The sequence below is a fragment of the Arachis stenosperma genome, chromosome 1 (assembly GCF_014773155.1).
Source record: "Arachis stenosperma cultivar V10309 chromosome 1, arast.V10309.gnm1.PFL2, whole genome shotgun sequence".
NCBI lineage: Eukaryota > Viridiplantae > Streptophyta > Magnoliopsida > Fabales > Fabaceae > Arachis > Arachis stenosperma.
In genome coordinates, this window is record NC_080377.1 from 39,007,476 (window position 1) to 39,009,402 (window position 1,927).

The window sequence follows — 1,927 nt, forward strand, 5'->3', positions numbered from 1 at the left end:
TATGTATTTTCAACGGTAGAGTTTCTACACACCATAGATTAAGGTGTGGAGCTCTGTTGTACCTCGAGTATTAATGCAATTACTATTGTTCTTCTATTCAATTCCGCTTGTTCTTGTTCCAAGATATCACTTGTTCCTCAACTTGATGAATGTGATGATCCGTGACACTCATCATCATTCTCACCTATGAACGTGTGACCGTCAATCACCTCCGTTCTACCTTAGATTGGGTGGATATCTCTTGAATTTCCTTAACCGGAATCTTCGTTGTATAAGCTAGAATTGATGACTGCATTCAAGAGAATCCGGAAGGTCTAAACCTTGTCTGTGGTATTCTGAGTAGGATTCAATGATTGAATGACTGTGACGAGCTTCAAACTCCTGAGGACGGGGCGTTAGTGACAGACGTAAAAGAATCACTGGATTCTATTCCGGCCTGATTGAGAACCGACAGATGGATAGCCGTGCCGTGACAGGGTGCGTTGAACATTTTCACTGAGAGGATGGGAGGTAGCCACTGACAACGGTGAAACCCTTGCATACAGCTTGCCATGGAAAGGAGTAAGAAGGATTGGATGAAGACAGTAGGAAAGCAGAGAGACAGAAGGGACAAAGCATCTTCATACGCTTATCTGAAATTCTCACCAATGAATTGCATAAGTATCTCTATCTTTATCTTTTATTCATATTTCATCTATAACCATCTGAGTCTGCCTGACTAAGATTTACAAGGTGACCATAGCTTGCTTCATACCAACAATCTCCGTGGGATCGACCCTTACTCGTGTAAGGTTTATTACTTGGACGACCTAGTGCACTTGCTGGTTAGTTGTGCGAAGTTGTGATAAAGAGTTGAGATTGCAATTGAGCGTACCATGTTGATGGCGCCATTGATGATCACAATTTCGTGCACCACTTGTCCTCTTCCTTAGGAGTTTCCAGAGGCTCCTTTATTTCCTTTGGCTCCTTTAAATCAGGCTGAGCATCATAAAAAAAGTCGTTCAGTACTTCTTCAAGTCTCTCAGCCATATTCACTTCTTCCACCAGGAAATCGATGATATCAATACTCATGCATTCATCTAGAGTGTCTGGATGCTGCATGGCTTTGACAACATTTAGCACGAACTTATCCTCATTGACTCTCAGGGTTACTTCCCCTTTCTGAATATCAATGAGGGTCCGTCCTGTAGCTAGGAAGGGTCTTCCTAGGATAAGGAACGCACTCTTGTGTTCGTCCATTTCCAGTACCACAAAATTTGTGGGGAAATTAAAGGGTCCAACCCTAACAATCATGTCCTTAATCACGCTTGATGGATGCTTAACAGAGCCATCATCAAGTTGAAGACATATGCGGGTAGGTTTAACTTTGTGAGTTAAACAGAGTCTCTTTATTAGTGATGCAGGTATTAGGTTAATACTTGCTCCAAGATCACATAGGGTTGTCTTTGTATAGGCATCCCCTAAGGTGCAGGGTATCATAAAGCCCCTAGGATCTTTGAGTTCCTCCGGTAAGCTCTTTTGGATTACTGAACTGCATTCTTCAGTAAGGAGCACTTTTTCTGCCTCTTTCCAATCTTTCTTATGACTTAAGATGTCTTTCATGAACTTAGCTTAAGAAGGTATCTGCTCAAGAGCCTCTGCAAAAGGGATCTTGATCTTAAGTGTTTTGAGATAATCCATAAATGGCAAATTGTTTATCTTTTTCCACTTGATGGAGTTTCTGAGGAAATGGTATCTTGGTCCTATAGTCATCAGCCTTAGTTGATGTAGGTTGAATGCCTACAGAATTGGAAGGGGGGTCAGTAGCTTGCTTAGTAAGGGTCTTATCAGCACTTGCATGTGTTTGACCATCCCTGGTTGGGTGTTCAACGCCCTTGCTGCCCCCTTCCTAGCGTTCAACGTCAGGAGAAATGCCACCTTTTGGGAG

At 42.5% G+C, this 1,927-nt stretch overlaps 1 protein-coding gene across 1 annotated transcript; it reads right to left on the reverse strand.

Moving 5' to 3' along the window:
• Positions 1 to 897: 897 nt before the first annotated feature.
• On the reverse strand, positions 898 to 1,602 carry LOC130978314 (uncharacterized). The gene has a single exon (XM_057902245.1). It carries the CDS (start codon positions 1,600 to 1,602, stop codon positions 898 to 900), a length of 705 nt encoding a protein of 234 aa, XP_057758228.1.
• Positions 1,603 to 1,927: the final 325 nt, after the last annotated feature.